This window comes from Capra hircus, chromosome 18 (assembly GCF_001704415.2).
Source record: "Capra hircus breed San Clemente chromosome 18, ASM170441v1, whole genome shotgun sequence".
Taxonomy (NCBI): domain Eukaryota; kingdom Metazoa; phylum Chordata; class Mammalia; order Artiodactyla; family Bovidae; genus Capra; species Capra hircus.
The window spans coordinates 3989778-4011235 of NC_030825.1; the positions used below are offsets into that span (position 1 = coordinate 3989778).

Consider the following 21458-nt stretch of genomic DNA (forward strand, 5'->3'; position numbering starts at 1 on the left):
CCTGTGTACATCAGGTTCTCTCAAATTCCTACTTTTGCACTCCAATCCCCTATGATGAAAAGGACTTTTTAGTGTTAGTTCTAGGTCTTGTAGGTCTTCATACAGTCGTTCAGCTTCTTCGGCATTAGTGGTTGGGGCGCAGACTTGGATTACCGTGAAGCTGACTGGTTTGCCTTGGAAATAAACTGAGATCATTCTGTTGTTTTTGAGATTTCACCCAAGTACTGCGTTTCCGACTCTTGTTGACTATAAGGGCTACTCCATTTCCTCTAAGGGATATTTGTCCATAGTAAACATAATGGTCATCTGAGTTCTCCCATTCCTGTCCATTTTTGTTCACTAATTCCTAAAACTGTCGATCTTTAACCTTGCCATCTCCTGTTTGACCATGTCCAATTTACCTTGATTCAAGGATCTAACATTCAAGCTATATATACAATATTGTTCTTTATAGCATCACTTTACTTTTACCACCAGACACATCCACAACTGAGTGACATTTCCGCTTTCGCCCATACTCTTCTTTCTGGAGCTATTTCTCCACTCAAAAAGTGGTAAGAACCAAACCTCTGAGGTTGAACTGATGTATGTCAACCCGCCACTCTCCCTCATTTGCAGAATGAGTTCTACCAACCTCTCCCTTGGTTTTGGTGGGGTAAGCCAAGGTCGAAAGGTTTGACCACACTGTGCACTTATCAGTATGCAGCCTGCAGCTCCATCAACAGGAAAATGTTAGGTAATGCTTCATAAAATGTTAAATGCTTAATATTTCCTTTCCCAAGACTTTATTTGCATCACTATGCAGACTATGTCTCTATATGAATGCTATGTTTACTGTGAGTGCTTTTATGAGTAACGTATGTTTGTAGTTTGTGTGAAACTGAAGGAAAGACACAGTAGTACAGTCTCAGTGTTGTACATAACATTGCTGTCATTCAAACAACGGTTTCATTATACATATAGCATGAGGCTTCCCAGATGGTGCTAGTACCTGCCAATGCAGGAGACACAAGAAACCTGGGTTTGATCCCTGGGTCAGGAAGATCCTCATGGAGGAGGAAATGGCAACCCACTCCAGTATTCTTGCCTGGGAAATCCCATGGGCAGAAGATGCTGGCAGGTTACAGCCTACGGGGTCACAAAGAGTCGGACACAAATGAAGTGACTTAGAACGCATGCATATACTGCATATCATTATTTGCTACAAAGATTAAATACAGCATCTTTCAACATAAACACACATAAAACAAGATTATGTACCGATCATTTGACAAATATAGTACGTCCGGAGTCCCAAGCATACGCAACCCTATATTTCCACTGATTATGTGTGGTGACCTTATAGACAGGAACTGTTTACTGCTGTTCCTACTGTTGTTTGTGGTGGAGGGAATACTCAATATATAAGCATTTAAAAGTTGAGTGTTTTCCAGTAACCTAGATTCCCAACTTCCTTTTAGAAACCAGAGAATCCGCCAACACAGGGCACATAATCCCACCAAGCAGAAATAGGCTGAAATTGAGGAATCCCTTTAGACAAATGTCTCCAGTTGGGAAAAATACAAATCCAAACTCCCTATAAGTTTCCTGGTTCGCTATTACCCTGTTGTCTTCGCAATAATTTATGGAGTCCTTCCTATCAAACTCAGCATCTTTACCATCTCATCCACCATACTCTCTGTGCCCTGTCCAATCTTTAGTCATCACCTTCTTAGAAATGAAAAGATCCTCTTGGGAAACATGATATTGAGGCTGCTAGCTGAACTCTGCATCCTACTAGGGTGCTAGAGACATTCTGTATCTTGATCAAAGGGCTACCACTTCGCATGAGTAAAATTTCATCATTTAAGATTTGTGTACTTTACAGTATACCTAAAATAAGAAAAAAAGGAGAGAGAGAGAGAGAACTGAAAGGGCAGTATCCTGCCAGGCACTGTGTATCGTCGGCATTGCCTGGAACTGAAGCTGTTTCCTCGTAACTGTGGGATAAGCAACCAAAGTGGCAGAGTAGAAAGAGATTTCTGGTGTCACAGAAACTGAGCCAACCTTGGCGCCTCCTCGTGTGGACCTACTACTGAAATGGTACCTTTTTTCCCCACAAACTGTTACCAGTTTTCTGCTATCCCAGCGTGAAATACAAAAGCTTTTGATGTTTACAGTCCGGAAAGCTGAATTGGTAAGATGCAAGAAGTAAGCAGTGTTTAATCAGATCTTTGGAAGAGAATGTTACTATAAACTAGTAAGCTGAACCTAAAGGAAATACAAAAACACATTTCACAACTCTTTGCGACCCCATGGACTGAAGCACACCAGGCTCCTCTGTCCTCCACTATATCTCCTGATGTTTGCTCAAAGTCATGTGTATTGAGTTGATGATGCTATCTATCTATCTCATCCTCCGCTGCCACATTCTTCTATTGCCTTCAATTCTTCCCAGTATCTCAGTCTTTTCCAATGAGTCATCTTTTCAAATCACATGGCCAAAGTATTGGAGCTTCACTTCAGCAACAGTCCTTGCAATGAATAGTCAGCTGATTTCCTTTTGGATCAACTGGTTTGATCTCCTTGCGCTCCAAGCACTCTCAAGAGTCTCCTCTAAGTTATAAAAAAAATAAAATAAAAAGCTTAAAAAGTTAGAAAACCATTATTACAAATATTAAATTCACTGGCCACTGAAAAAGAAAAAAACGGTTCTACTTCACAGAATTGAAAGTAATTCTTTATTGGTAAACATTTATACCAGAATTAGAAACGTCAGTAGAAAAATAAAATTGAAATAATTTCCCACGGTACAAACATTTTATCATTTTGACTATATCATTTAGTGAAATAAACTAACTGAAAAGTTAAGTGACAACCAGCCAAACAGACTACAGAAAAAAGAAACGCAGGTGCACAGAACCTTCTGCATGTGGACAGCTAATGGCACCAGGACTTCACATCCCGGGAAATGGTCTCCTAGGAAAGGCTGGGTATGCACTGCAGCTGTAATAAGAACTTCATTCAAACCAGAGGAGCTTTTGGAATCAAAAGAAACATACAATTTAAAAACTTAGGAAACATAAAGGCTTAAAGATAACTATTTACATGAAACTTTTCTCCCTACTTTATTTCCTAAGTACTGTTTTCCTGTTAAAAAACAATAATAGCATAATTAGACATTTTTATCGTGGAAGATTCATCACTCATTTGTATATGGATGAAGTTAACATGAAAGACATTTACCCTGAAACTTCCATCTTAATCTAAAAATCAGCTTTTTAATGGTTAGGGTTGCTTCCTTCCAAGTCATAAAAAAAGGAAAAGTGGATATACAGCTGGGGAGAGGTGGTTGCATATCCTTCTAGAATAAAGTCAGTAGTTGGCAAAACTCCCAGAAGCTATACGTGAAAAAATATTCAAAATAAATGCCAGTATTTTTTTGATCTGAACAACCACCCCCACATGGCTACTCCAGGCTCAGCAATAAAGGAATTCACCTGTTATGCAAGAGTTGGTATCGATTCTAATTAACTGGAAGATTCGCTGGAGGAGGAAATGGCAACTCACTCCAGTACTCTTGCCTGGAAAATCACATGGACATGAGTCCACAGGGCCCCAAAGAGCCGGACACAACTAAGCATGCATACAAAGAAGCAGCCTCAAGTAACTGTTTATTGGGGATTAGAAATAAAACTAAACCCTAAGAGGAAACAAACATTTCTTATCATTCAAATGATGGATCAAACATTCAAAACTCTCATGATCCATTTTATATTTGAAGTTTTTGAAAACAGAAGATAATCAAACAAGAAACAGATTAAAAAAAAAAAAAAGACAACTTTCCAAATGCACTACTTTTAGTATCTTGGCTTTAAAGGAAAAATAAACATTTAAGTCATGGATCAGTATGTTCAAAATTAGTATATAGGGGTAGTGGTCCACTAAGTCAAATTCAGTTTCTGACACTGAATCAAAAAATAAATAAATTTTAGGGGAGAATACTGAGAGACATCTTTCAACAGAGATGACTGTTTCTGTATAAAATCATTTCATACAATAAATTTCTTAAACTGAAAGCTTATTTTTCAAATCCTAGCTCACCGAACTGAAAAATGGACTCTTAAACTAAAAGACACAAAAATTTTCTCAAAAGAATGATTTGATATTTGAGTACTGGAGAGTAATCTTGTAGAATTTGTGAAGATATTTGCCTGTATCCAACTCTTATAATTTTCCACCTATCTTAGTATATCTATCACTATTATTTTGATAAGTGGTCTAATAGCCTAATAGTTAAAGGAAACACCTACTTACTTTATGTGATACTTTGTAATTTTTCTCTGTAATTGGCAATGGTGGTTTAGTTGCTAAGTCGTGTCCAACTTTTAGGACCCCATGGACTACAGTCCTGTGAGGTTCCTCTGTCCATGGGATTCTCCAGAAAAGAATACTGGAGTGGGTTGCCATTTCCTTACTTTGTAATTTTTCTCTGTGACTATCCCTGGTAAATCGATCCTCCTAGCTATTTTAATCAAGAAGCCAGAGTGCATATTGCTTTAAATCAAATACCACTGCACACAATCTCATGGGCAGTTAGCTTTGCACTCACAATGAGAACTTTCCTTTAAAAATGTCAGATTAACGACCAGAAACTATTTTGAAAACAGATAAAAACGACTATATTTCATACAAACCAGTTCAGGTGTTAAGGATAAAGTCAGATACTTAATTGCTGCAATCCTGGTTCTTCTGAAGGTCACAGTTTTCAGGCCTTAAAATGAAAAGATAAGCATTAGAGGAAAAATTACAAGAGCTTAAATTGGGTTTGAAAAAACTAATTCTTTCTCATCAAGGATAAAAATTCTCTTGAAGGAAAACGTAAAGGACCCAGAGGAAGGCATATCTGAAAATTAAACTTCAGGCACTTTCTGGGAGTCATAACCAAACACTGTAAAAGAAGGCTGAAGACCCACCACTAGGTAACCACATTAAGACTAGGAAATTAATAACCACTATTTCTAATTTATACTGCAAGACCCAAGAGTAAACCAAAGTCACTTAAAAAAGTGGTAACAGAATGTTTAAAGTATCTTTTCACATGTCTCAATGAAGCAACTAAAAACATGAAAATGAAAAAATATTTTACTGCATTAAATAATTCTTTTAATAAATCAGATATTTCCTATAGATTCCACCCCTGAAGACTTTCCACACCATTTGTTTGCAGCCTGAACCACATACTGACATCTGCACTGATAAAATGTGTGCAACCCCTCAGATCAACTGAGTTTTTCTTGACCCTGTTGTTTCCCAAGCAAAACTACCACTGTGCAGGTAAAACTACCACTGTGCAGGTAAAACTGCAACTCTGCAGGCGAAACAAACGATCAGGTTTATTGAGAAATTCAAAGCACACGTATCATAGTGCGATCTCTCCCCATTTCATGTACAAACTGTGCCGACTTTTTGACTCAGGAAGACATTTACTTGTCCTCTGTTAAGTTTCTCTGTAGTTTTCACAGAAGCTGATTTTCCTTGAATTTCACTTTACTCCTTCAAGGAGTGAGTTCATTATTCTACTAAAAGATACGCCGCTGGCTGACCCACCTAGATTCCCTCTGTTGGTCTCCATGCTGCCCCAGATACTGTCCCTGTGTGGACCACAGACTCTTCTTGATCCAGCCTTAGTCAGGCATCTTAACCAAGTCTCAGGCTTGGCCACCATCCCTGTTGGGCCTGTTTAGTTCAGTTTTAACAAGCATCCTGCTAAATCAGTTTAAAGAGAATCACCCACCCTTGATATCTGATCACTCTTGGTTTCTGAACAATTTCCTCATTTCTCACCTTTGATGTTAAATTGATACAGGCACTATGGAGGACACCATGGAGATTCCATAAAAAACGAAAATACAGAACAACCATGTGACCCAGCTATCTCACTCCTGGAGATCCAAAGAAAACCATAATTCAAAGAGACACATGCGCCCCAACTGTTCACAGCAGCACTATTTACATAGTCAGGACATGTAAACAACCTGTATGCCCATCAGTAGAGGAATGGATAAACAAGATGGGGTATATCTATATGATGGAATATTACTCAGACATAAAAAATGAACAACAGAGTCACTTGTAGAGATGTGGACTGAGTTAGAGAGTATCATACAGAGTGAAGTGAGACACAGAAGGAAAAATATGACATGTCCTGTAGGTGAAATCTGAAAGGAAATGATATAAACTTACATTCATAGACTTCAAAAACAAGCTTATGTTGTGGGGGTTTGATGACTGAGGGGAAGGGATAGTTAAAGAGTTTGGCATGGACATATATACACTGATATTCTAAAAATGGATAACCAACAAGGATCTGTTATAGCAAATGGAACAATGTTCAATACTGGAGCAGCCTGTATGACAGAGGAATCTAGGGAACAATGGACACATGTATATGCACAGCTGAACTCATTCTCGGTTCCCCTCATAACACTGTTTATTAACTCCTGTATCACAATACAAAGTCAAAAGTTTCAAAAGAAAAAAGGCTATTAGCTCTAAGAATGTGACACATGAAATACAGAAGGCAGTAAGATTTTCTTGAGTGACTCAGTGACTTAAACAAGGCGAACTTGCCACTTATTCCTCTGGTTATCTTCAGAGGTATGCTCACAGTAGTTTCTAAAACACACTGTTTCCAAGTAGAATCTTTAAGCAGCAAAGCATTATTTTATGAAACACTCAAGGAAGCAAGAAGTAAAAATTATGCGACATGAAACTATTTTCTTAGAGCAAAACACATACTGAATTCTTGATACAACAAAATGAAACTAATCTGAGGTTGAAGATTCTGGTGGATGCCTGTTGCTCTGCCATGAGTCACTCTCTAAGATGTAAACAACACAATCAATCTAGTGAATGAAGAACTTTCCCTGCTCTGGTTGTTCTTCAGTTGCTCAAACGAATCCAGCTCTTTGCAAACCCATGGACTGCAGCACACCAGGCTTCCATCATTCATCATCTCCTCAAGTTTGCTCAAACTCACGTCCACTGAGTCCATGATGCCATGCAACCATCTCACGCTCTACGGTCCCCTCCTCCAACCACCTTCCATCTTTCCCAGCATCAGGGTCTTTTCCAAGCAGTCCTCTCTTCACATCAGGGGGCCAAAGTACCAGAGCTTCAGTCTTACATGAATATTCAGGTTGATTTTCTTTAGGATTGACTAGTTTCATCTCCTTGCTATCCAAGGGACTCTCCAGAGTCTGTCTTCTCCAGTACCACAGGTCAAAAGCATCAAGTCCTTGGTATTCAGCCTTCTTTACGGTCCAACTCTCATATCCGTACATGACTACTGGAAAAATGATAGCTTTGACAACGTGGACCTTTGTCAGCAAAGTGAGGTCTGTGCTTTTTACTATGATGTCTAGGTTTGTCATAGTTTTTCCTCCAAGTAGCATGCATTTTTTAATTTCATGGCTGCTGCCACGTCTCCAGCGATTTTGGAACCAAAGAAAATAAACTGTCCTGTTTCCATTTTCCCCCATCTATTTGTCACAAACGGATGGGACCAGCGGCCATAATCTTAATTTTTTTGAATGCTTTCACTCTTCTTCACCTTCATCAAAAGGCTCTTCCTCTTTGCTTTCTGCAAGTAGTGTGGTGTCATATGCATACCTGAAGTTTTTAATATTTCTACCAGCAATCTTTATTAAAGCTTGTGAGTCAAACAACCCGGCATTTTGCATGATGTACTCTACATGAAACTACACTATGCTAGAAACCTAAGGCAGAAGAAATTGCCTTTATTGCTATCTAATACTTAATCCAGAGGTAACTTTCATAGTAACACTTTTAATAAATGCAAGACACACTGTTTAATAATACCACTTACAAGCCTGTTAATCCAGGGAGAAGCCTGCAGAAGGCTAATTTCTTATGCAGCTTAGAGCACTATTTGTCACATAGAGGTTGTAACAATGAATCATAAAAGTTTTTCAAATGACACATACTACACATGATAATTACATAGTACGGACATAAAATACAGGTCATCATACATACCTATATTAATGAGCAGAGTAAATCCTAATGACATGTATTCCTTACTATAAGTGGCAATAAATAAAGTCTGAAAGCTACTCATCTGAAGAGAATCCCCATCAAACAATATAATGACTAGAAGGCTAAAAATATGTTGCTTCATTCTATTTTATTTCTCTTAAATGATGACTCCAAACGACAGCTTAAAAAGTACTGGCCTAGAGCGTTAACAGTCAGTCTCGAGAACTCTGCTCCCGTTACTCTGCTCCTCTCAGAGCCGCCTTCCTTGATGTTTACCCCATTCCCACTGTGGCGGCAAGCCCTCAAGTCTCGTTCCTTAGATTCCTGGGTAGCTACTACATGACTTCCACCACCTAGCTGCTCTGGTGGGAGACAAATGTTCGGATGAAAAAGCAGATAAAGAGTACGGAGCAGATGTGAACACAGCCCTTCCTCACGTCCCTGCACTCACCGCCACGACACCCTGAGGACAGTGTCACTGCAAACACCTCCGGCCACGGCCTGAGTGCCATGGAAGCAGCTGAGCGAGCACGGCAGGGAGCTGGAGGATCACACCGCCCCAACCGCCTCACCCCTGCCGAGTCCCCCAACAGGACAGAGTAGCAGCCACCAGAAGCAGCGGCTGGAAAGCACACCTTGCCCTGGCTACCTTCCCTCACCCTTTCTCCCCCCGGCTCGGTTTCCAGGAATCACCTCTCACACTAATGACCCCTGTCGCAGGGGTCAATGCACACCAGTGTACACAATGTTTTGAGCCAGGGCTCCAAAAATCAGAAAAGCCTGTCCTCTAAAAACCGTTAACCTGACAGGAAAACCAACTTTCTTCTTTAATTAAAAACTTAAGAGAAAACTTCACAGATTTGCAGGGGAAGGATAAAGCAACAAACGGATTGAAAGGTTAGCGAAGCCACTATAGGTGACTTAGTGTACCCCAAACACCTCAAGAAGAGAGAGCTCTGCTCAGGAGGCAGAGGTGATCAGCACTGTGATGGGAGTCAGTGGCCCATGGTCACCGCTCTCGAGGTGAGTGCCCTGACTCCTCCTACTTCACTGTCACCTTTACTTCTTACATGCAGTTTTAAGAATGAAAATTTCCCTTCCAAGTAAGGAATTCTAGTTTTCATCTCTAGATAACTCATGTACTATGGAAAATATGAAGGGAGGAAAAATTATTAAGTTCTTGACAATGTGTAATTAAAATTAACTGTAAGTCATCTTTGACCTTTTTTTTCTCCCTATGAGATCTTCAGGGCTGGAAAGCAGAGTCACTGTCCTGAAAACATCTTCTCCAACGTGGCAAGCACACCTGGGCCTGCGCCTAGACTACTCACCCTGACCCAGCAGGAAGTGATGGCACTGCCGAAGGGACACTGCACTGAGGTTCTTCTTTCTCATTTTGCTTGAAGACGGATTTCCCTTCTTGAGAAGTTTCACCCATTTCCTTAGACACCCTGCACCAAGGAAGGAGACACCAAGTTTACAAGAGGAATAAAAAGAAACAAAATCTAAGAAAAAGCAAAAACTAACAAAGAAAAAGCAACTGGGCTTTCTGTAAGTTCTTGCTGCTGAGTATTATGATCAAAGTCTCCTGTAAAACTTCTAGACAAAGACATTTTCCCCTTGTTAATTTTATAAAGGAAACAGCAGATGGAAGTCTCATGTCTCTCACACCCCCTCCATTACTTTCTGTCACATGACTGTCACCCTGAATCAGAGCTCACGTGAGATCACCAAAGTGAAGACTGAAGGGCTCTCCTACTGTACCTCGTGCGCATATTAGTGCTCATGCTTAAGTCAAAGTGGGAACAGGGACATGGAGTAACTGGGAGAAACATACTGGCATTATTTCAAGGAGAAAAGCAACAGTAATAACAATTTAGAATACCCTAAAGCGACTCCTCTTCTATATGTAAAACAACCCAAGGATGACACAAAATTCCTTACGATACAAAGTTAATCATTTTGAATGAAGCATTTAGTGAAAGAACCTAATACAAAGGTTAAACTGATTTCAGCCACAAGCAGCCTAACAGAGTCTACAAAACAGAAATGCAGGTACACAGAACTTTCTGCATGTGGACAGCTAATGGCACCAGGATTTCACATCCCAAAAAATGGTCTCATAGGGAAGAGTGGTATGCACTGAAGTTGTAATAAGAACTTTATTAAAACCAGAGCAGCTTTTACAATCAAGAGCTAACCACAATTTAAAAACCTGGAAAACATAAGGGCTTAATGATAACTATTTACATGATCTCCGTAGCTTAGCTAGTAATGTTTCATTTAAAACAACCGATGAGTAATAGCACAACTAAACATCCTTATCTTGGAATATTTGTTGCTGATTTGTATATGGATTTATTTTTACATGAAATGCTTTTCCCTAAAAATCCCATCTTAAATAATCCAGAAATTACTTTTTATGGTTGGGGCTACTTCCTTCCTGCTCATTAAAAGAAAAAGGAAAAGCCGACACGCAGCTTGGGAAGGGGGCAGTTTGGACAGATCTCTAGCCAAGTCATTTTTTGGGAAAATATCTCAGAAGCTGTGTGTGAAAAAATACAATGTTCAGGGACTTCCCTGGTGGTCCAGTGGCTAAGACTCCTCACTCCAATGCAGGGGGCCCAGGTTCCACCCCTGGGAACTCGATCCCACATGCTGCAACTTAGAGTTCACATGCCCCAACCAAAGATCCTGTGTGCTGCAACTAAGACCCAACACAGCCATACACAAAAAGTACAGTGTTCAACACAAATGCCAATATTTTTCCACGTAGGCAACCACTCACAAATAAAAACCTTTTTGAGATGAAATATTAAAAAAAAAGAATTATTTTCAAACAATATAATGATGAGAAATCTGAAAACATACTGTTTCAGCCAAGAGGCTATTTTTTGTCTCAGCACTCACAAAAAATATAGTTATTCTCTAACCCACTGCAAACACAACAACTGAAGTGGGCAATTCCCTGGCCGCCTACTACACGTTCCACTCTGTGGCTAACAATATAAACCAGGACTTCGTCAGAATTAAATAAGAAGCCGATGGCTAATTTTTCTCTGCATACTCCATTTGGCCAATATTTCAGCAAAGACAGCAGCAGAATTCCTTCTCTTAGGAAAGGAGTCATGAGAGCTACAGGGAAATGGCATCCTTATAATGAAAACACCTTCTCCAACATGGCAGATACACCTGGGCCTGCGCCTAGACTACTCACCCTGACCCAGCAGGAAGTGATGGCACCGCTGAAGGGACATTGGACTGAGGTTCTTCCTTCTCATTTTGCTTGAAGACTGATTTCCCTTCTTGAGATGTTTCACCCACTTCCTTAGAAACCCTGCAGCAAGGAAGGAGACAACAAGAATACAGGAGGAATACAAAGAAAGAAAATCTAAGAAAAAGGCATAAATAACACGGGAAAAAAAAACCAATGGGCCTTCTATAAATTCTTCCTGCTGAGCGTTATGATCAAAGTTTCCTATAACACTTCTAGATAAAGACATTACCCCTTATTAATTTAACAAATGAAACAACAGCAAACGGAAGTCTGATGTCCCTCAAATCCCCTCCATTACTTCTGTCACATGATCGTCACCCTAAATCACAGGCCACGTGAGATCACCAAAGTAAAGACTGAAGGGCTCTCCCACTTCACCTCACGTGCACATTAGCGCTCACGCTTAAGTCAAAGTGGCAACAGGGAGGTGGAGTAATTGGGAGAAACACACTGGCATTATTTCAAGGAGAAAAGCAACAGCATAAACAATTCATATAAACAATATAAAAACAATATAAGCAATTCTCTAAAGAAGGCTCCTGTTCTATACCTTAAACAACTGGAAGATAAACCAGCAGTGATTTGGGAGTGGAAGAAAGCTACATGACTGAGAATCCTGTCCAATTTCAAACTGAAAAAAAATTCCCTCAATGAAACTGAGTCCTAAAGGACCAAATAAAGATTTGAATGATGACAGAAATTTCAGATGAAGAAGGGAAATGCCTAATGCCTGCCTGCGTTACCAAGTCAGTAAAAATATCTGAAATATTTTGTTCAAATGCCAATTTGTTGGAGGGTCCAAGATTATGGTCACTGTGTTACCTGGAGTGTTCAAACAGGTCATTCAGAATAATGAGAGACAAATCCTATAAATCCCAGATTTGCAAGGGATAGAAGTCTCTCTCTTTTCTCTTGTTCCTTCTAGGGTTCCTGGGACGACAACTAAATTTTCTCACTAAGAACTATCTCACTTCTGCTCACCCACACAATTGGCACAAAATAAAGAGTTTGAGAGGTTTACACTAAGAATCTTCAGTGGCAGGGACTTCCTTGGTGGTATAGTAGATGGGAACTGGCCTGCCAATACAGGGGACATGGGTTTGATCCTGGTCCAGGATGATTCTACCTGCTGGAGCAACTAAGCCCAGGCACTGCAACTACCGCGCGCAGAGCCACAACTACGGCAGCTGCGGAGCACGGAAGCACTGGAGCGTCAGCGCACCTAGAGCTCGAGCTCTCTGCGGCAATGAGAATGCCATGGACCGCAACTACAGAGGAGCCCCCTGTCTCCACAACTACAGGAAGCCCTTGGGCAGCAATGAAGACCCAGCACAACCGAGAACAAAATGGAAAAAAAAAAAAAAAAAAGAATCGCCACTGGAAAACACTGAAGGGTGAATTCAAACAAACATCCTGTTACTCTCCTACTCAATTCTTGGGATGGCTCAGTATTACTCAGAGAATCAAATAAAAACTCTATAGATCCTTCTCTATGTCATATATATAAAAATACTAAGTTTGAAAACCTTATTAGAAACGACTATACTCACTGGCCACCGAAAAAGAAAAAAAAAGATCTAGTTCACAGAACTGGTAGTAACTTTTGTTCCTTAACATATATTTTATTGAAGTATAGCTGACTTACAATGTTTCAGGTGCACAGCAAGGTGATTCAGTTGTACATGTATACGTATATCATTTTTGAAAATTTTCTCCATTATAGTTGATTACAAGATATTGACTACAGTTCCTTGTGCTATACAGTAAACCCTTGTTGCTTGCTGCATATCTATTTTTTAAATTAGAAACCTAACATTATAGTCATACTATGCGGATGACACCTTTAAAGCAGCTCTGAATGCAGAACTCCAAGGCACACCTATGGTCTCTTTGCATAATGCACTGAGTGTGCTCAGTCCTCTGACATTTTCAGTCCCATGAACTGCAGCCCACCAGGCTTCTCTGTCCATGGGATTTCCCAAGCAAGAATACTGGAGTGGGCTGCCATTTCCTTCTCCAGAGGAAGCGATACTATACTGATAAACATTTATACCAGATTTAGGAATGTCAACAGAAAAATAAAATTTAAATAATTTTCTATGGTACAAAGATTTGATCATTTTGACTGCAGCATTTAATTAAATAATCTAATACAAAAGTTAAGCTGATTTTAGCCACAAGCAGCCTAACAGAGTCCACACAACAGAAATAAAGGTACCAGGAACCTTCTGCTTGTGGACTACTAAGGGTACCAGGACCTCACACCCCCCAAAACTGTCCCCTATGGAAGGCTGGTATGCACTGTAGTTATTAAGCTGCAGCAGCAAACCGACTGAAATGTCAGTGAGTTACCACTGGGCCACAAGCGGCCCGAACGCCTCAGGAGGCTGAGGCGAGCAGTGCTGTGCCGGGTGCAGTCTGCGTTTCCCGCTCTCGGTGAGGGCCCTGACTACTCCTGCCTGCCAGCTTTACTTCTTGCATGTAGGCTAAAAAGAAATTACTCCTTCCTCCAAAGAAAGAATTCTTGTCTTCTCAGGATAAATGATGTACTATGGAAAATATGTAGGGAGAAAAACAACCGAGTTATTGCTAATGTGCTAATAAAACTATAAGTCAGCTTTGACCTTTCTCTATTCCTATGAAATCCTTATGGGTGGAAGCAAGTACTCCACTCAAAACCTACTAAAAGTTCTGATGAACTGCTGATACTTTCATACAAAAATTATTTTTTTAAATTAGGGCTACTACCTGTTCAACTCTGTGTCTAACAATGTAAATCAGGACTTTTTTCAAAATTAACCAAAAAAACTATGGCTAATTTATCTCTACACCCTTCATTTTGGCAAGTACTTCAGCAAAGGCACAACAACAGCAGAAAGAATCCTTTTCTCAAGAAAGAGAGCCATGAAAACTATAGGCAAATAGCATCCTTGTACTAAAAACATCTTCTCCAATGTGCTAGATATGCCTAGGCCTGAGACGTGGTACTCACCCTGATCCACCAGGAACTGATGACACATTTGAAGGGACATTAGCCTGAGGTTTGCCCTTTTCAGTTTGCTTGAATACAGATTTTGCTTCTTGAGAGGTCTCACCCACTTCATTAGTCCCCCTGCATCAAAGAAGGAGACATCAAGTATATAAGAGGGTAAATAAAAAGAAACAAAACCTATGAAAAGGGCATAAATAACAAGGAGAACACTGGGCTTTCTATAAATTCTAGCTGCTGAGTTTCACGTTTAAAGTGCACTATAATAGTTGTAGAGAATAGTCCCTCTCTCAGCAAAGATCAATGCCAATGAGCAGCACTGAAAACCCAGGGCAATCAAAACAAAAATAAAATAATTTTTAAAAAGTATCTTCACTGGCTATGACTGCTTTAACCTCAAAAGATGACTTCAAACAAAGAAACAAAAAAATAAAAACATAGTTACTCCCCTACCTAAGTTCTTGTGATGGATCAGTATTACTCAGAGCAGTAAAATACAAACTGCTGAACCTCACATTCAAGACCACCCAAAATCTGGTTCTACTCTCTATCAGGCTTAATTTCTGTGCCCCTCTAGTCTCTTAATCTCATGAATCTATCTGTCACCTCCACTGTATAATCACAAGGTATTTGATTTAGGTCATACCTGAATGGCCGAGTCGTTTTTGGTATTATCTTCAACTTAAGCCTGAACTTTGCAATAAGGAGCTTATGATCTGAGCCACAGTCAGCTCCAGGTCTTGTTTTTGCTGACTGTACAGAGCTTCTCCATCTTTGGCGACAAATAATATAATCAATCTGATCACGGTATCGACCATCTGGTGATGTCCACGTGTAGAGACGTCTCTTGTGTTGTTGAAAAAGGGTGTTTGCTATGACCAGCCTGTTCTGGTAACAAAACTCTATTAGCCTTCGCCCTGCTTCATTCTGTACCCCGAGGCCAAATTTTCCTGTTATTCTGGGTATCTCCTGACTTCCTACTTTTGCATTCCAATCCCCTATGATGAAAAGGACATCTATTTTCGGTGTTATTTCCAAGAGGTGTTGTAGGTCTTCATAGAACCGGTAAACTTCAGGTTCTGGAGCATAGGGAGTTGGGGCATAGACTTGGATTACTGTGAGGTTGAATGGTTTGCCCTGGAAACGAACTGAAATCATTCTGTCATTTTTCAGATTGCACCCAATTACTGCATTTCGGACTCTTTTGTTAACTATGATAGCTACTCCGTTTCTTCTAAGAGACTGTTGCCCACAGTAATAGATATAATGGTCATCTGAATTCAATTCGCCCATTCCCGTCCATTTTAGTTCACTGATTCCTAAGATATCGATGTTTATTCTTTCCATCTCCTGCTTCACCACATCCAATTTACCTGGATTCATAGATCTAACATTCCAGGTTCCTATGCAATATTCTTCTTTACAGCATCGGAGTTTACTCTCTTCACCAGTCACGACCACGTTTGAACGTCGTTTCCACTTTCGCTTAGTCGATTCATTCTTACTCGAAGTATTAGTAACTGACCTCTGCTCTTCCTCAGTGGCATGTTGGCCACCTTCTGATCTGGGGGGCTCATGTTCCGGGGACATACCAGGCCTTCCCTGTCTCCTGAGAAACCTGTATGAAGGTCAAGAAGAAACAGAACCGCACATGGAACAACTGACAGATTACAGTTGGCAAAAGGAGTACAACAAGGCTGTATATTGTCATCCTGCTAATACAAGTCATATGCAGAGTACATCATATGAAATGCCAGACTGGATAAATCACAAGCTGAAATCAAGATTTCCAGGAGAAATATTAACAAGCTCAGAAATACATATACCAGTCTAATGGCAGAAAGTGAACAGGAACTAAAGAATCTCTTGAGGGTGAAAGAGGATATGAAATAGCTGACTTGAAACAACATTAAAATAAATAAAATTATGGCATCCAGTCCTACCACTTAATGGCAAATAGAAGAAAAAAAAGTGAAAGCTATGATAGATTTTATTTTCTTGGGTTTCAAAATCAATGTGGATGGTGACTGCAGCCATGAAATTTAAAGATACTTGCTTTCTGGAAGGAAAACTATAAGCCTAGATAGCATATTAAAAAGTGGAAGAATCCCTTTGCCAACAAAGGCCCATGTAGTCAAGCTATGGTATTTCCAGTAGTCATGTACAGCGTTGAGAGCTGGACCATAAGGAAGGCTGAGTATCAAAGAATGGATGCTTTCAAATTGAGGTGCTGGAAAAGACTCTTAAGAGTACCTTGGACAGCAAGGAGATCAAAGCCATCAATCCTAAAGGAAATCAGTCCTGAATATTCACTGGAAGGACTGATGCTGAAGCTCTAATTCTTTGGCCACCTGATATGAACAGGTGACTCATTTGAAATGACCCTGATGTTGGGAAAATGAAAGACACAAAAAAGGAGAAGCGGGGGGAGGGGGGGTGTAAAGCAGAAGAAGAGATGTTTAGATAGCATCACAGACTCAAAGGACATGAACTTCAGCAAAGTCTGGAGAACAGGGGAGGACAGCGGAGCCTGGCATGTGACAGTACACTGGGTTGCAATGAGTCGAACACGAACATGACTTGACTACTGAACAACGTAACTATTCTAGGTAAACTTCTCAGTAAAGAGAGAAGAATTAAACAAAAGAAGGAGAATTTTTATGATTATAGAATACCATTCCCCAAATATTCACTTCTTCCTTCTTGCCCAAGAAGATACTTCCCCACTTCCCACCCCACCCCCCACCCCCAACTGATGCTGAGCTTGGATATATGACTTACTTCAATGGTCAATGACATTAACTGATGTGACAGGGAAAGAAGCTTTAAATGCATTTGCGCTGTTCCACTTGCCCTTGAATACCTCTCTTCAGCCATAAGAATATGCCTCAGGAAGCTGCAGGTCCCAGATGGCTGACAGACACATGCTGCATGTCTCAACCCAACCAGCAGTTAGGAGACAAGCCTAGATTAGCTGAACCCTCGATATCTAGAAACACAGGTGTAACAGAAAAATGCTTGGTGGCATACCACTATGTTTCGGGATGGTCTGTAGCACTCCTGTAGCAACAGCCAGCACATTTATAACCCATGAGTGAAAAGACTAATTTCTAAGGGGCTAGGTTACTTTTTCTCATCCAGAGATGAAGTAGCACTGCTAGAGAGAAACCTTTAGTAAATTCTATTTCCTAAAGATAGTTGCCATAAATTTCCCAACTCCCATGTTCTTCCAGAACCTGACACTACCCCTATGAAAGTAAGAGTATATGTCACCCCCGCCCCTCAAAACTGATTGGACTTTGTGGCTGCCACAATTCACAAGGTTCAGTGGAATGGGCACGACATGATTTCTAAGACTTGCTAAGAAAAATAACAGAGCTTTCAGGTGACTCTCTTCTCAATAATGAACCTCTAAAATCCCCATTACCACAGAAAATGTGTCTGCCTTGAGGCCACAATGCTGGAGAACACACGAGAATACCGAGAGAGAGATACCTAAGGTGTCTGTTCCAGATCCCAAGTATTGAGTCTTCCTAACCCAAGCACCAGACATGGAAGTAAATAAACGTTCAAGATACTCCCAGACCCAGCCATTAGCAACAACTGCAAAAGGGGCTCTGCACAAGAAACATTTAGCGAAGTCCAACTCTGCCAGAACTACAAGACACTGTAATAGAACATGGTCTTCAGCTGCTAATTTTGGGAGTGATTCCTTATATTGCTACAGAAAAAAACAAAATGAACATACATCCACTTTGAGGCTTAATGCAGAGCACAAGAATACTGGCTTAGAAAGCTGCTCTAAATCTCCTTGGCCTGGGCAGAATCTAGAGACCTAAGATGGTTCATGAAGAGCAAGTGGAACCTTTCACTTGGAAATGATGCAATGAACACACTCTTCATTCTCCACTCTCTACCAAAACCCTATCAAATAGTGGTAATAAATGTACAGAGGCAGAACGACTCAAGGGTAATAATAGGCCGAACAGGAGAACGATGTCAGTTAAAATTCTTTGAAGGTAGGAAGCAAACAGGCAAGTTAAAAGTTGACTGAGGTGTGTGCTCTGCTCTCAAGCTGTAGCCATGTGGAACGGCAAAACAAGCCATATCCTACAAAGGCTGAGGAAATAGAGATACCAGGAACCTCTGAAGGTAGAGGAAAGGAGTGGGGCTAACACCAATTGAATGTTCATATCAGGAGCACCCTGGTCCCCGATTCCCTTCTCTAGCTCGTACCACAGGCTACTGACCCCGATCAACCAACAGAACCCGTTCCTCTTTGTAGAAATGAAACCCACAGAAGGCCTAGACTCAAAGGGCAGTGCTGATGGCACAAGTTTCATCCTCAAAACAGACAAATTAAAAGAAAATGTATCTCCTCACTCTTCGCGGCACAGCAAGTCTACAGTCTATGTGTTTCCTGTGTGTCTGCGTGGCTGAGTAGTAAGATAGCCTGCTATCCAACCTCTACTGGACTCCTCCGCAACAGTAAGAAAGAAACATGTATTATGCTGCTGACTTTCAGAGAACTTTCACTTGGCATAGTATATAACTCTACAATGTGTGTGTTGACAATAAGAAGAATATATTACTTTTGAATATCAAATATGTGTGAGAGTGTGTGTATTTATGGGAAAAAATGATTTTCCTCCTTTATATTTGTTTCTTTGATAGGCATGGGGCTGCCCTCTTCTGACAAATGACAGACAGCACGTTTTCTGGATACTCACGTGGTATTTAAAATCACCATACATTTGCTTTTAAAAAATGAAATTGGGGGGAATTTTTTTTAAAGGAAAAAAAATTGTCAACTATATTTATAAATATTAATGCATGAAATTTGATTTGATCAGAAAATTTAATGATTTCTCATGACAACAGTTATTCACCAGCCTATATCACGGTCAAGGCAATGGTAAAGTTATAATAAATCTTCCTTAGATATTCAAAGTGATACATGAGAAATAATACAAACCAAGAAAGATTTCCAGTATTTAACACTGTATTCCTAGCGACAGAGTAAACTCTTTCTGTGTATTTTTTGTAGGACTTCCAAACATTAGAGGCTCACCATCAGTGTTCTACCACCCTCTGCTGGACAACTCAGTAGTTCCCAGTGTGATTTCTGGCAGCAAAATACATTCCTAATTTACATCATCAAGATTTAACGGGTCCCAAAAATGATTACACGGGGAAAGACTGTCTTTGTAATGGAGAATCCTGACAGATATCGCCTAAGCGGTCTAACTCATCAGCACCAATGTCAGAATGGTAATGATGTGATATGCTGAGGGCAAAGCATCATCAACGTAGTACTGATGGTCTAAAGTTATTAACATGAAGCTAACCAGGAGGATATAATGGTTATCTGAGTCAAATTCACCCATTCCAGTCCATCATAGTTCGCTGATTCCTAGAATGTTGACGTTCACTCTTGCCATCCCGTTTGACCACTTCCAATTTGCCTTGATTCATGGACCTGACATCCCAGGTTCCTATGCAATATTGCTCTTTATAAGCACTGGACCTTGCTTCTATCACCAGACACATCCACAACTGGGTATTGGTTTTGCTGTAGCTCCATCCCTTCATTCTTTCTGGAGTTATTTCTCCGCTGATCTCCAGCAGTATATTGGGCACCTACTGACCTGGGGAGTTCCTCTTTCAGTATCCTACCATTTTGCCTTTTTATACTGTTCATGGGGTTCTCAGGGCAAGAATACTTTAGTGGCTTGCCATTCCCTTCTCCAGTGGACCACATTCTGTCAGACCTCTCCAACATGACCCTCCCGTCTTGGGTGGCCCCATACCGCATGGCTTAGTTTCACTGAGTTAGACAAGGCTGTGGTCTGAGTGATTAGATTGACTAGTTTTCTGTGATTATGGTTTGTGCGTCTGCCCTCTGATGCCTCTCGCAACACCTACTGCAAAATGGCTGTCTGAGGAGACCTTACAAATAGCTGTGAAAAGAAGAGAAGCGAAAAGCAAAGAAGAAAAGTAAAGATATAAGCATCTGAATGCAGAGTTCCACAGAATAGCAAGGAGAGATAGGAAAGCCTTCCTCAGAGATCAACGCAAAGAAATAGAGGAAAACAACAGAATGGGAAAGACTAGAGATCTCTTCAAGAAAATTAGAGATACCAAGGGAACATTTCGTGCAAAGATGAGCTCGATAAAGGACAGAAATGGTATGGACCTAACAGAAGCAGAAGATATTAAAGAGAGGTGGCAAGAATACACAGAAGAACTGTATACAAAAGATCTTTACAACCAAGATAATCATGACGGTGTTATCACTCATCTAGAGCCAACATCTCGGAATGTGAAGTCAAGTGGGCCTTAGGAAGCATCACTATGAAGAAAGCTAGTGGAGGTAATGGAATTCCAGTTGAGCTATTTCAAATCCTGAAAGATGATGCTGTGAAAGTGCTGCACTCAATATGCCAGCAAATTTGGAAAACTCAGCAGTGGCCACAGGACTGGAAAAGGTCAGTTTTCATTCCAATTCCAAAGAAAGGCAATGCCAAAGAATGCTCAAACTACCGCACAGTTGCACTCATCTCACACACTAGTAAAGTCATGCTCAAAATTCTCCAAGCCAGGCTTCAGCGATACGTGAACCGTAAACTCCCTGATGTTCAAGCTGGTTTTAGAAAAGGCAGAGGAACCAGAGATCAAATTGCCAACATCTGCTAGATCATCAAAAAAGCAAGAGTTCCAGAAAAATATCTATTTCTGCTTTATTGAATATGCCAAAGCCTTTGACTGTGTGGATCACAATAAAGTGTGGAAAATTCTGAGAGATAGGAATATCAGACCACCTGACCTACCTCTTGAGACACCTATATGCAGGTCAGGAAGCAACAGTTAGAACTGGACATGGAACAACAGACTGGTTCCAAATAGGAAAAGGAGTACGTCAAGGCTGTATATTTTCACCTTGCTTATTTAAACTTACATGCAGAGTATATCATGAGAAATGCTGGGCTGGAAGAAACACTAGCTGGAATTAAGATTGCCAGGAGAAATATCAATAACCTCAGATATGCAGATGACACCACCATTATGGCAGAAAGTGAAGAGGAACTAAAAAGCCTCTTGATGAAGGTGAAAAGAGGCGAGTGAAAAAGTTGGCTTAAAGCTCAACATTCA

The 21458-nt window shown here is 40.4% G+C and overlaps 1 protein-coding gene across 6 annotated transcripts in view; it reads right to left on the reverse strand.

Moving 5' to 3' along the window:
- LOC106503077 (craniofacial development protein 2) overlaps window positions 769-21458 on the reverse strand; it is a 38291-nt gene continuing 17601 nt past the window's right edge. Inside the window, exons 5-10 of one of the 6 annotated variants that reach the window (XM_018061722.1) lie at window positions 14953-15924; window positions 14310-14429; window positions 11258-11377; window positions 9372-9491; window positions 4677-4753; window positions 769-2595 (exon numbers count right to left, since the gene is read on the reverse strand). In XM_018061722.1, the coding sequence (XP_017917211.1) occupies window positions 4708-4753; window positions 9372-9491; window positions 11258-11377; window positions 14310-14429; window positions 14953-15924 (1378 nt within the window). In that variant the 3' untranslated portion in view covers window positions 769-2595; window positions 4677-4707. Of the gene's footprint in view, window positions 2596-2697; window positions 4754-9371; window positions 9492-11257; window positions 11378-14309; window positions 14430-14952; window positions 15925-21458 lie in introns of those variants that run through there. The other 5 variants (XM_018061721.1, XM_018061725.1, XM_018061724.1 and 2 more) reach the window with 5 other exon arrangements.